This window comes from Sylvia atricapilla, chromosome 6 (assembly GCF_009819655.1).
Source record: "Sylvia atricapilla isolate bSylAtr1 chromosome 6, bSylAtr1.pri, whole genome shotgun sequence".
NCBI classification, from domain to species: Eukaryota; Metazoa; Chordata; class Aves; order Passeriformes; family Sylviidae; genus Sylvia; species Sylvia atricapilla.
Window position 1 is genome coordinate 39,184,039 of NC_089145.1, and position 11,701 is coordinate 39,195,739.

Sequence of the window (11,701 nt, forward strand, 5' to 3'; positions counted from 1 at the left end):
AGGACCCAAACAAACAACAAACAACCCAAGAAAAACAAGAACATTTAAATCAGAATTTTGTAAGCATTCCTGATTTATAAATAAGAGAATAACACATGAAGAACAGAAGACATAAATGCTACATTAAAAATTGAAACTCTCAGTGCATACTTGGCTCATTTTATAGGTACCAGCTACTAAGGAGGGAGAGTGAGGGAAACTCCTAAGAAGTCCCCATTTAAGAAAACTCCATTCCCTGTTGATGATGGGGACCTGCAGCACAACTCTTTGGTTGTTTCAGGAACCTTGAGCTAAAACACTTGTGCACAAAATAATTAGGTCTCAGTGCCAACTCAGGCCTCAGGACCAAAAGCAGAGCCTAAGCCTAATCCTGAGCATCCTGGCCCAATCCAGGCCATGCAGTTGGGCCAGGACCCCTTCATGGGATCATCTGTGAGGACATGATAAACACACCTGTGGGATCTGCCCAAACTTTTCTGGGAGATTGAAACAGACAACATGCAAGCATTTTATGGGGTTGCTGTCCTCAGACAGACTGATACCTGCACAATGCAGGTTTCTTGGGAAAAAAAAAAAAAAAAAAAAAAAAAAAAAAAAAGGCACAAAACATGTCATTGAGTGGCATTTCCAGAGCTGAAGAAAAAAGGAGACAGATGTGCCTCCTGGGACCCTTGGACCAGTGTGAGATGATGAACCAGCCCAGGGGAGATTCACAGCCCAGAAAATACTGCAGCTCACAAAACCCAACACTTGCAGTAACTGGGACATTCAAAGCCTCTCCCCTCCACGCCATTCTCCTCCTCCCCAAACTCTCCCCCTCTGTTCCTTGCCTATAAATAAAACATTTCATTACTGAGGGATGAAGATTAAAATAAGGCAGGTGAGTCACCCTCCCTGGTACTACTTTGCTCTTTCATCTGCCTCATCCTCTTCCTCAACCCAGTTGCAGCCCTGAAGGCTGAAGAAAATTCATCAGTGTGGCAGTAAAAGCAGACAGAACTATCTGCATCCCTGTGAGGAACAGGGCAAAACCATCTACATTTTGATCTGTATGGAGTTGAGAACTACACTGCTGCAGAGATTTTATACCAGGAGTTTTAGGCACCTCTGAGAGCCCCTCAAATGCAGAGCATTTCTGGAGAGAAGCCCAGCAGAAGCCATTGCTCTGACTTTACCCAAGGAAGAATGAAGGATGGTAGTTCAACAGGATTTTTTTTTTTTTTTGATGGCTAACTGTGGGCTTAGGCTACTTTTTCAAGCTTCATGAGGATTACAAGAACAGAAAACTCCGAGAAGAAATCCACTTTGTTTCTGTCCCTCTGCAAAATCTGCTTGCACTAACAAAACACCAGGGAATGGGGAGAACACCAAATGATCCCTGTCCCCTTCACTCACAGCACTAGATAAGAAGTTTTGAGTGGCTAATCCAGACAGCAGAGAGAAAATTAATTCAGTTCTCTAAATCAGAAAGGACTGAAATGTTGATAGTAAAATTGGAATGAATATAAACTCTTCCAAAGTAAATCTGAAAAAATCCAAATCTGGCCTCAAGTGGTTCAATCTGAGCAGGGTTGCCTGGCAGTTCAGGACATATTTCCAAACACCTGCTGAGGCTCCCCTGTGTCATTCTTAGGTCAGTGAATCTGTCATATCGAGGCTTTTCTACAGCAACTTAAAAAATTAGGGTTTGGATCTTAGTGGTGGCTTTGAGCAGCAGATTGCTATGGATGCTTGGGGAGAGGGAGATCTTCCTAGAGCAACACCTGGGAAGGGGTGGGAAGACCACAAAGAGCCAGTTGTCCTGGGGAATCTGCTGCATTTGTCCGTGATCTGACATCCCAAAAAGTGGGATGTCACTGCCAAACCCGAGCAGCATAAACATTTCATGCCCATGCCTACCTCTCTCCACCCAGGTGAACCACGGGGCTCTCAACCTGCCTGAAAACTATCAGAAATCTCTTTCATGCTGAGGTGCAAAGCTGCCACTAACTGGAGAGAGACCATAAACTGAGATTTGCTGGTGCATGCAGCCCCTTGCAGGCAGAGGGTTGGGTTGAGGGGTTAGCTTGTGGTGAGAACATATACAGCACAATCTTCAAACCCAGCCTCTGCAAATCATGTGAATTAGAATGGGTTTTTTAAAAAGGTGCTTTACTTTAAGCACAGATATTAGGGATTGTCCTCATCATGGAGCAGTGGGAGCCAACACCCCTCATAGTCTTCTGTGTTATATCTGCACCTATCAGAGCATGAAACACTCCTGGGATTTGGTCTCCCACTGCTCCTCGGGGGCTGTTCCTCAACTCATCCAAGCAGCTCTGAGTCCCTGTGTCCCTCATGGGCAGACACCAAATGGGTGCTGTTATTCCCACAAGCACAGGGCTTCCACGCCACTGAGGCACTCCAGGGGATCCCAACCAACCCCTGGATGCTGTTCCAGAAGGGTCCCCACAGGCCATTCTCACCATCCCTTTGTGTCCCCATAGACATGTCCCAGTTATGAATGCCATCTCCTGTGGTACTGTCCTCCTCTCCTTTGGGCAGCTGGACCCCACTTGTGACCTGACTTTGGAGGCAGCTGGAAACTGCCCAGGATTGCCAGGGATGTCCTGACTGCTGTGGGCCGCCTGGAGGCCTGGAGTGAGCATTAGCTGGATATTCTCTCAACCTCAGCTGCATGGACATGGGGACATAACACCACTGACTGTATCATCCTATAAATACTCACAATGCACCAGGCTGCATGAAATTTCCCAGATCCTTATGCAGGAATTACCATTTGTATGAGTTCCTTCCCTTTCCCTGAAGAACGTGCCCAGTATGGAAGTACAGTCCATTCCTCCATTTAGCCATTTCTCTGGAGGAAACCATATGTATTTATCCTGGGGAACGCCTGTTAGACTGTGTAATATTTTTGGAAATAATTCCTGTCAAGGGATTTTAATCACTGTGGGTGCATAAAAATAAAATAACAGAATCTGTGACCAGATGGCGTGTTGGGTGACATGGGGCTCTCTTCACCAACGTGTAACTGTTCACCAGCCCTTGAGAACTGCTTTGCTCACCAGTCCTTGCCAAAGCTGCCTGCAAGGTCCTCTTGGCCCTGAACAAAATTCATTTTTGGGAAGGAGAAGAATTCTGCATTTGAGGAAGAGTGACATTTTCAGCAAAATTCAGGGGCCAAGGATAAAAGCAAGAGAAACAGCCTTATTCCCTGCCTAGAAGCTACTGGATTTTATCTTCATTGGAACCCTGCAAGAGGAGAAGCTGATGTGGGATGTGCAGCTCCCTGTTGCCCTGACTTTGCCTGAGAAATCTCTGAGCTTTCCACTCCTCGTGGGAATTTTTTCCTGCAGTCTCAATCACTGCCGATTTTTGTTGATCCAAAGAATGGGGACTGAAATCCATTGCTTTTCATCATTCAGAAACCACTCACCAGGTTTTGACACAAAGCCAGCTTGGCTCAAAGCCGGGCCCACGGCCAGCTTGAAAATATTCCTGAACCTTTCAACAATCCCTGGCTGGTTTTCAAACTTAAAACAAAAGCCATGATCAGGGAAAGTTTGCAAATGTTTAGGTTGTATAAGCAAATATCTGCAAACCTGTGATAAATTCCCACCATTTGTTTTCAGTTATTTTCATGCTGAGAGATGCTCCCAGACTCCAAGCCTTGCTCTTACCTCAGAGAGCATAACCATGGTTTTCACACACACACACACACACACAAAAAAAAAAAAAAAAAAAAAAAAAAGACTGGTCTGACGTGTGGAGGAAGATAGAGGATGTGCTGGGGAGCTACCTGAAAATTATTCTGTCCAGTTCAGTTCACTCCTGTTTGGATGGATTGCTCCTTGTCTGAAGTGGCCCCAGATGGCCCATTGTGTCAGGAGTGTTTGAGTTTATGGCAGACTATGGCAGTGTTGTAAAAAACCTGGAGTTGTGCATCTCCTGCTGGGTCCATTCCTATGGGTTAGGAGCAGGCAGGAATCCCTCTCTGAGCAGGAGAAATAAAGAGTTTTCAGAAAAGCTTGACAGTTTCAGATATTCAACAGCATGACAGTCTTCTTATTCAGAAACTTATGAATACTTAGTCACACAGAGAGAACAAGGGAATTATTTACTTCCCCCGGTGAAGGGGGCGGGAGTCGTGGCTCTCTAGGTAGCGTGGAGCAGAAATACAGCTGCTGCAGCCACAAACAGAGGGAGGCTGCGTGCACAGGGCTGCACTGCTTGGGATGCTGCTCTGTCTGCCATGGCCGGCCAGACACATGCACAGCCACACAACGGCTCTTTATTGAGCAGGGAAAACAAAATGGGAAATGTTTAAAGCACATTACTACTCTTATGGTACTGCTGAGCTGACAGCGTGACAGCCCACCAGCCAGCAAATACCAAAAAAAGCTCTGTATCACTCACTTTGCCTCCACCTTGCCACAGTTTGACACGAACAAACAAACACATCTAAAACCCCTTTGCAGAGGATTCCAAAAGCTGAATTTTTTGGTGTTTTTTTTTTCTTTCATCTTTATTTCCTTTTTTTCTCTTTTTTTCCTTCTCTTTGTTTTCTTTCTGTTTTTCTATTTTGCATTCTCTAACTGTGAATCTATAGATATGCCAAGCCTGAAGAAGCCTCCATTAAATGTAAGCAGTTTCACATTTAATGGTGATTTACACAGTTTAAGAGACCACCCCTCTTTGTTCTGTACACCAAGATTCAGCATGGCCATATTTTTATTCATCAGTGAACAGGAAAAGCTCACAAGATTCTTTTTCCCCAATTCTCTGTGTCGTTATGTGGTTGAGGCAGCCCTGCCTGGAGACCCCAATTCTGCCCCTCTTTGCCCACACTCAAGCAGCCTGACTGACATTCCCAGCCCTCTGCCTCCAGCAGAAAGTCACGTTTCACAACCCAGCACAGCTCAGCGAATGAGCAGCACATCAGCAGATGAGCCGCCTGCCCAGAGCTACAAAACATTTCCCACATCAGCCGAGGGTGTGGGAGAGCCCGTTTTACCCCTGAACTCAGTCACAGGCAGGCAGCAGGGACACGTCCATGTCGGGAGCACAGCCAGACCATGTGTGTGGGTATGAGCAGGGCAGCACACGTAGCCACACAGACTCTTCCTGGCCAGCTACTCTTTGTGCTGATTGACTGGAGGGGATTAGAAGGGACTCAGCCCAAAAACGCAGTTCCTAATGCTCCTGCAGCTATTGCATAACAGAGATCGATTCCTGTCCTGAGCCCTGACCCTCAGCTCACTCAAGACAAGTTTAATACTTCAGGCTCTGTAATGGAAACATCTACTTCCCAGTGAGATACAGCAGCTCCCCCAGGGCTGGGTTTTCTGGCTGTTTGGGTTCTCTGACAGACAGCAATGGGAAAGAAAGTAGGGAATTATCACCAAGAAGGAAAGAGAGTCATTTTCCCCTAAACATTTCTACCAGAAGCTATGGGGAGCTGAAGCCTCTTGGGGTTCATGAACAGATTTATACCTGCTATTGATGCACCTATTAAAGAAAGCAACCTTAAACCAAGGGAAATTGAATACATCCCAAAAATAAACTGAAAATCAGTGAACCTGCAGACCCTAAACTGAAATGTACCTGAAGTTGAACACACCTCAGTGTTCAAAAGGTGGAAAACACAGCAAGCAAGAAGTCCACAAATAAATGAACAAGTCCCAAAAGCATGCACAAAATGTACAAGCACTTCAGAATCGGCACTTCATTAAAATCTGTTGACGTAACATAAGGGGCCATGCAGGAATTCCAGGTGCATGGGGAATAGCTGGAGTAACTCTGTTGAGATCTGTCACTCCAGATGTGAACAGGTGTATGACAAACGAGGACCGATCCACATCAAGTCAGGTGAAATCAAATGCCTTTCAACACTTGCCTGAAATCTGGTCGTCTCGTGCCCAACAAACTGCTCAGAGCTTTAGGGAACTTGCCTGGCTCCTGCTTCCCCCCCTCCCCCACATCGGCAAAAAATAACTATTTGCAAAGGCCGCAATCCCTCGTTATTTTCTGTTTCCCTACATGCACTCACTAACTGGTTCAGCAACGTTTCCAAGCAGCCAGGCTGGGAGAAAAACAGAGGAAAGCATCGGGAACGAGACAACCGGGAGACGCTGCTACCAAGGGCCCCTTTTGTCGAGCATCCCCGAGCACCCCTCGCCTTTTACCTGGGGATGCAGTCGCCATGGTAACGGGCGGGTGTTCCCTGGCGGAGCCGAATCCCGGCTGTTCCCGCTGCTGAGCCCCATCTCCATCCCGCAGCGGAGCCCCAGTCGCGTACTGGTTCGCCCCGTCCGCAGCCCAGTGCACCCCGGTGCCCGCCAGCAGCAGCTCCTGGGGGTCCGGCGGGGCTGACATGCTGCCTGCGAGGCGGCCGCCGGTCTCCGGCTCTCGGGGTGCAGCGGGGGCCGCCGGAAAGGCTGCGGGGGCCGCCGGGCTGGCTGCTGCTGCGGCCGCGCTGGGGTCTGGCCGGCTGCGGGCTGCGGGAGCCGCCGCTGCTGCCGTATCGCTCTCCACTAGCGCTTATTACGCAGGTGAAAATGGCTTGTTAGTCGGAGCTTTCCAGCCCTTGCGTCACCCTGTGGCTGGCATATCACAGGGCAGGAATCTGCCAGCCGGGCTGCCGCTCTCCCCCGTTTAACTGCTTCGGCAGGGTAGGCATCGGCTGGTGCGGGTAAAGGAAGAAATGCCCGCTTGCAGGCAGGCACACGCCTCCCTCTCCTCCCCTCCTCCGCATCCCTGCGCTCCGGAGCATCCCGCAGGCGCCGCAGGCGGGCACGGCGCCGCGCCCGCCGGGAGAGCCGCCGGCTCCTCCCGCACCGCCGGGCTCGGCCGAGGGGGCAGAGAGCTCCTAGCGAGCCCACCCAAAAATCGCCCTGTTCCTGCCCCTCTCCGCCAGCCCCGAACCCAGCGGGGGAAGCCGCACTCTGCCCCTGGGTTTGTTTTCCCAGTTGGCTTCTCTCTGTTTGCAGCCGCGCTTGAGACACGATCGCAGCTTATTGGCAGTTGTCAAAATAAACTCATTGCTGGTGTCTGTGAGTTTTGCGGTTTTTTTTTTTTTTTTTTTTTTTTTTTTTTTTGTTTTGTTTTGTTTTGTTTTTGTTTTTGTTTTTGTTTTTTTTGTGCCATTATATTTGCTTGTTTACTGCCTCACGAAAGTCATGTGTGTGTACCAAGGCGATGAGAAATGTCAGGGGGTTTTGCTGTCAGTGAGAGCAGCAGCAGCATGACGTACAGCAAAGGTGAAAGCACAGGGCAGGATCTGCACTTTCACAGAATCTGTGCCACTTCTGAGGTGAACAAGTTTCCTTACTCTTCTTTTACAGATGAGGAAATGGGCTCAGGTGAAGGGTACGGGATCATTCCTGCATTGCAAAGAGTCCTGGCACTGACAGGTCAAGGAAACAAATTCCCTGCCTTGTAGAAGGGCCCTCTCTCTTTTCATGTGACACGTCAAGCTTCACAGTGGAGTGTCATTGCCCCAGCCAGAAGATTTCATTCCCAACTACTGGCTCTCTGCCTGCTGCAGCAGTGGATCTCCAGCTGTGATCTGTGGGTCACAGCATCCCTAGGCAGGTTTCAGACCCTCTCCAGCTACAGCAAGTTTATGCTTGGGTTCGAAAACTCAACATGTTTCCACTTTTTCCAGACAAGGGGGGAGGAAATCCAGGGTAAGAGCACAGTAGAAAAAGAAAAGCCTTCAAAAGGAGCCTTGAGGATTTCTATTTGTGTTATCTTCCCAGGGAATTGCCACCCTTATCCTCACTCTGTCCTGCTGCTGCCTGAGAATCATAGAATGGTTTGGGATGAAAGGAAGCCAAGAGGCCAGAGAGCATCCAGTTCCAACACAGTGCCATGGGCAGGGACACCTTCCACTATGCCAGGTTGCTCCAAGCCCCATCCAACCTGGCCTGGGACACCTCCAGAGATGGGGCAGCCCCAGCTTCTCTGGGCACCGTGTGCCAGGGCCTCAGCACCCTCAGAGTCAAGAATATGCCCTGGCTAATTAGGTTTTCTTTATTTTAAGACAGGACATGCTTGCTGCAGATCAGCAGCAATGATTTTAGTCATCACAGTTGTAACGCCAAATCCCATAGCATCAGGGTTCACTTCAGGAGCAAAGGAGATCGATTTTCTGAATTCATGTTTCCCCCTTTGATATGTATAGTGTCTGATTGTGATTTCAGCAAGATTCTGATGATGTCATTGCTGATATTAATGAAATTAATAATATAGAGTATGTTTTGTTTTTAAAAATGTGTCTTCCCGTAGTTCTTAAAACACATCCTTGTTCAGCTTTCCAAGTTTTCTTTTGCATCCATCGCTCTCTGGGCTGCCCCGTGAGTCTCCTTGCGGGAGCGTGCAGCGGGCTGGAGCTCCAGCAGCGGGCTGGAGCACTCAGGAGAAGCCTGTGAGAGCACCGAGCCCCTGGCAGCTCTGCTGTGTGAGCAGCGGGCCAGCACAAAGCTCTTGTGATAGCGCAGCATCATCAGAATGTGTGCACACTGCCGCCAGGAATGATTCATTTCCACACTCCAAAGGGGTCACCGTGGTCTGAGGCTGCTGCCATGAACACAGGCAGTGTCTCTACAGGAAAGGACTGAGAAGAAAGAGTGTGGGCTGTGTGCTCTGCTTATGGAATAGAAATGGGGACAAGCAGGAGTCAGCAGTGTGCCCAGGTGGTCGAGGAGGCCAATAACATCCTGCTCTGCATCAAAAATAGTGCGGTAGCAGGAGCAGGGAAGTGATTGTCCCTGTGTGCTGGGCACTGCTGAGGCTGCTCCTCAAATCCTGTGATGAGTTTTGAGCCCCTCATGACAAGAAAGACCTTGAGGGGCCAGTGCAGAGAAGGCAATGGAGCTGGGGAAGATCCTGGAGAACAAATGTGATGAGGAGCAGTTGAGGGAGCTGGGGAGATTCAGCCTGGAGAAAAGGAGGTTCAGGGGGGACCTTCTCACCCTCTACAACTCCCTGACAGGAGGGTGGAGCCAGGTGGGGGTCAGCTCTGCTCCCAGGGAACAAGGGACAGGACAAGAAAAAATGGCCACAAGTTGTACCAGGAGAGGCTCAGGCTGGACATCAGGAACACCTCTTCATTGAAAGAGTTGTCAAGCATTGGAAGGGGCTGCCCAGGGAGGTGGTGGAGTCACCCTGCCTGGAGATGTAGCGCAACCCAGGACTTCATTTCACCATTTCCTCTACGTCCTCAGGTGACCTGGCATAGTCTCATGCAATAGAATCAGCTCCGCTCATCAGCAGAGCAATTAATTGCAATACTGCAAGGGAAAACCAGAGGTGTGATCTCACACCATGGATACAAACCCCGAGCTCCTACTGACCATCACAGACGGGGTACTTCTGATAGCAAAGCTTTGATATGCCAGGGTGACTGAAAAAAAATCAGCAGGAGCCACAAAACAATGCTCAAAAGTCTTGATGAGTCCATTTTTCATGCTGTAGAGAAAACAGCCAGGACTGACCTGCATGAAGTTAATTTGCAGGGCTTTTTTTAAGGTTCCCACAGGAAGACCAGGCTGGATGAAGATTTAATCAGATACCTGTTTAAGAGAGGTGTGAGTTTAAGTGGCACAAGGAACAAAAGTGAATTCTTTCTATTTTTAATGCATTTACAAAAGCTCCTGGTAGTGTATATTGTACTGTGTAGCAAACCGACCTGCACAGGGCTCATCTGCCTCTGCTTATTGGTATTTAATTATCTGAGGTACCCTTTGGACGTCATAAACCTGTGAATATATGAAGTGTGAAAACACAGACACACAGATTTTTTTCTCTTTTTCCATTATAGCCCTTCGTGTTCTGGGGGTGCCGCACAATGCTGGGACAAAGTGACTTTGAACGCCGAGGGGATTTGTGGCCTCCAATGTAACATTACCAGCAAAGAGCACAAGACCTGCCAGGGTATATCAAGGGATTCAGCAATGGAAAAAAAAAATCATGTCCTCTTCCTTGAGGATTTGTTCTTGAGGTTTTAGAAAAAATGACTTGCAATAGGAAAAAGGAAAGGGGGGAACAAGAAGAGGCTTTCGACATTAATAGGAAAATGAAGATAAGTAAAACAACCTCCCCTCCCGCACAGAAAAGATTTCAACAGTGAAGCAGCGACAAGTCTCTTTTTCACTTCACCACATCTGCACCGCAGCCCACCCGCTTTCCACGTGTCTCACATCCTCACAGAGGAAAACCTCTGGCAGTGTGTGACAGCCCCGGGCTGGCCAGCACACACGAATTCCCTTCTGCAGCATGCAGTCAGATCCCATTTGGACACTGCCAGGGAGGAACCCAGGGAGCCCCAGTGCTGTGGGGTTAATCTGGCACACACTCACCTTACAAGGCACAGAGAGGTTTTGGAGCATCCAAAGAAAGTCTGGAAACCTGGTGAGAATAAGGACAACTCCTGGGCAAGACAAGCCACCCAAAATCGTCCCCAGAGGGAGGGAAAAGGCCCAAGCGAAAAGGTGACCTCTGGGTGCTGCTGGCTCTCCCCACAGCAAAGGCCATTCACCATGTTTCAGTCCACAGAGATGCTTCCTAGAGAGCCTTCAGGTCTCTGGCCCTCACACCTTCTCCCTCTCGATCTCCTCAAGCTCCAGCAATGAAGCAGGGCCAGGCAGCCCCTCCAAGGTCGTTTTCATCTTTTCCTCCTACTGTGGAGGAAACTGTGTCACAACTGTGACAATGTTTTATGTCTTTCTGGGAATAGGTACCCCAAACTCTGGAGCTTCAAGGCATCCGTCACCTCCCCACCTTCCCCACAGCCCTCCCGGGACCCACCACAGGCTCCAATTCCAGACTGCTGTGGAATTTGGAGCATCTGCAGCAGCCTGTGAGTCTTACACCCGACTTTGTTCTGAAGGCACAAGCACCTCCGTGCCAGGAAAGACAAGGTGCAGGAGCAATCCCACCTTTGCAGCTTTCCCAGAGGAACAGCTGTGTGAGGAGTGCTTCCTTATGGGATAAACAACTTCAGAGAAGAGAAAAGCACTGGGTCAATAAACTGCAGCTCTGTGAAATGATGTCATGGATACCCCAACCCGTACCACATGCAGTAGAAAGAGAAGACTGGTTGAACCCAGATTTTTAATAAACCCCTGTCCATTTATTCTATTCCACAACCAGAAAGCAGCTTGGGGAGCTGTTGTCACCTCACCTGAGATAATTCCAGCAGGGTGAAAGGAGCTGCCTTTCAGGAAACAAACCAGGTGGGAAAACTGGGTGGGGACAGGTTTTATACATGGTGGGAGTCACACGGTCCGGGGTCACATGGGTGGGAGGCACAGGCTTAAGAGGCAGAGGCATGGGAGGGCAGAGCAGGTGTCCTCTCTGTGGGTCTGTCTCTCTTCCTCTCCTCTCCTCTCCTCTCCTCCCCTCCCTCTCCTCCCCTCCCCTCTCCTCCCCTCCCCTCTCCTCCCCTCTCCTCTCCTCCCCTCCCCTCCCCTCCCCTCCCCTCCCCTCCCCTCTCCTCTCCTCCCCTCCCCTCCCCTCCCCTCCCCTCCCCTCCCCTCCCTCCCCTCCCCTCCCCTCCCCTCCCCTCCCCTCCCCTCCCCTCTCCTCCCCTCCCCTCCCCTCCCCTCTCCTCCCTCCCCGCCCCTCCCCTCCCCTCCCCGCCCCTCCCCTCCCCGCCCCTCCCCGCCCCTCCCCTCTCCTCCCCTCTCCTCCCCTCCCT

At 49.7% G+C, this 11,701-nt stretch overlaps 1 protein-coding gene across 2 annotated transcripts in view; it reads right to left on the reverse strand.

Annotated features, from left to right (window-relative positions):
* The window catches only part of RTN1 (reticulon 1), a 117,283-nt gene extending 110,650 nt beyond the window's left edge, over nucleotides 1-6,633 (reverse strand). The window contains exon 1 of one of the 2 annotated variants that reach the window (XM_066321606.1): nucleotides 6,186-6,633. In XM_066321606.1, the coding sequence (XP_066177703.1) occupies nucleotides 6,186-6,375 (190 nt within the window). In that variant the 5' untranslated portion in view covers nucleotides 6,376-6,633. The remainder of the gene's footprint in view (nucleotides 1-6,185) is intronic. The other variant, XM_066321605.1, reaches the window with a different exon arrangement.
* Between the last annotated feature and the right edge of the window lie 5,068 nt (nucleotides 6,634-11,701).